Source organism: Diprion similis, chromosome 2 (genome assembly GCF_021155765.1).
Source record: "Diprion similis isolate iyDipSimi1 chromosome 2, iyDipSimi1.1, whole genome shotgun sequence".
Taxonomy (NCBI): Eukaryota; Metazoa; Arthropoda; class Insecta; order Hymenoptera; family Diprionidae; genus Diprion; species Diprion similis.
The window spans coordinates 405,880-407,957 of NC_060106.1; the positions used below are offsets into that span (position 1 = coordinate 405,880).

Consider the following 2,078-nt stretch of genomic DNA (forward strand, 5'->3'; position numbering starts at 1 on the left):
GAGGATGGGAGTAAAATACGAATCACAGTTTTTCTTAACAAGAAACCAAAATTAACAATTTATTCAATAGGATAGAAATTGCTTGACGAGGTTCGAAGTTTACATCCTCGCTCAAGCTCTACAAGAGTGTAACTGAGGTAAACAAGGCATTTGCTGCCTTGAGAGTGTACGTAGTGAATGTGTTTGTGTGGTTGTGTGTGTGGGTTTGTTTTGATAATTTTAGGAAACAGTTCACGTGTGATTTCGAGCTCTCTTTTATGAATTCGGTGAGAATGCTGAACATTCCGCCCGCCGTCGCCGAACAAATTGACGAGCCATACCATCTCCTCACCAAGTACTCGAACTTGACAAGGTTATCAAGAATCACTGCTTGGTGTTGTCGTGTCAATCTCACAAAAAATGGTAAACGCAATCCAACTCCAGCACTCACGCCATCTGAAATCGCTGCCGCCCTCCTGCGTCTCATTCGAGTTGAACAAAACCGCAATTTTAAAACTGAAATTCGTCTTCTCGAATCCGGACAAACGCCTTCGAAAGGGCAACTTCTCCAACTGAGCCCCCTTCTCGACGACAAAGGTCATCTCCGCGTGGGCGGACGGCTAAAAAACTCACTTCTCGATCCTGATGAGAAACACCCTTACATTCTACCAAGCCGATCTCCATTGACTAAGTTACTCATCGAACATTATCATAAGGAAACTCTTCACGGCGGAGTGCAGCTCACTCTCGCCACCCTCCGACAACGATACTGGGTGATTGGTGGTCGCACTGCAGTGAAAGCGGTCATACACAGATGTCTTATTTGCGTGCGACACCGAGCTACGACAGCGACTCAAATCATGGGAAATCTTCCGAAGGCTCGAGTCACCCGAGCTCGACCCTTCCTCCACTCTGGAGTAGATTACGCTGGTCCAATCTACCTTCAAACTGCGAAAGGAAGGGGACACAAATCGTACAAGGCTTACATTGCCGTGTTCGTTTGCTTTTCGACAAGAGCGGTACACCTTGAAGCCGTATCCGACTACACCACTGATAGCTTCTTGGCGGCATTCCGGCGATTTGTTTCGCGCAGAGGAAAGTGCGCTACACTTACAAGTGATTGCGGAACAAATTTTGTAGGAGCAGACGCTGAACTACGAGCTCTCCTTGCTACTACTTCTGCTGAATCCGAGAAAATCGCGAATATTCTCGCCAACGATGGAACGTTGTGGAAGTTTAACCCCCCAGCGGCTCCGCACTTCGGCGGACTCTGGGAAGCAGCGGTGAAATCGACAAAACATCATCTTCGACGAGTGCTAGGCGAGAACACCTTGACTTTCGAGGAAATGACTACACTACTGACACAAGTGGAAGCTTGTCTCAACTCTCGTCCACTCCAAGCTCTCACAGACGATCCTGACGATCTGTCAGCGCTCACGCCAGCTCATTTTTTAATAGGTGAACCCCTCACTGCCGTCCCGGAACCGTCTCTCGTCAACTTACCTCACTCACGCCTATCAAGATTTCAGCTCATTCAGCAAATGCAACGTCACTTCTGGAATCGATGGTCATCTGAGTATCTGCATACTCTGCAGTCCCGGCACAAGTGGCAACAACCTCAGCCTTCTCTGCAAATCGGTGACCTCGTTCTTATAAAAAACGAACAATTACCACCGACTAAGTGGCCTTTAGCTCGTGTCACTAACGTTCATTCGGGAGAAGATAAAAAAATCCGCGTTGCTACTGTTAAGACAGCAACATCATCATTAACTCGCCCAGTTGTGAAGCTTTGCCCTTTACTCAAAAGTGACGAAGCCCAATAAACAAAAAAAAACCATTTCATAGTACGCTGAGCACTCGACACTCAATTTCGTCCTCCGACGAGGCGGGCGGAATGTTCAGCATTCTCACCGAATTCATAAGAGAGAGCTCGAAATCACACGTGAACTGTTTCCTAAAATTATCAAAACAAACCCACACACGCAACCACACAAACACATTCACTACGTACACTCTCAAGGCAGCAAATGCCTGTTTACCTCAGTTACACTCTTGTAGAGCTTGAGCGAGGATGTAAACTTCGAACCTCGTCAAGCAAT

At 47.1% G+C, this 2,078-nt stretch overlaps 1 protein-coding gene across 1 annotated transcript; it reads left to right on the plus strand.

Annotated features, from left to right (window-relative positions):
- The first annotated feature begins 272 nt into the window (after positions 1–272).
- On the plus strand, positions 273–1,802 carry LOC124414028. Its single transcript, XM_046894900.1, has one exon. The coding sequence runs from the start codon at positions 273–275 to the stop codon at positions 1,800–1,802; it is 1,530 nt and encodes a 509-aa protein (XP_046750856.1).
- The last annotated feature ends 276 nt before the right edge of the window (positions 1,803–2,078 follow it).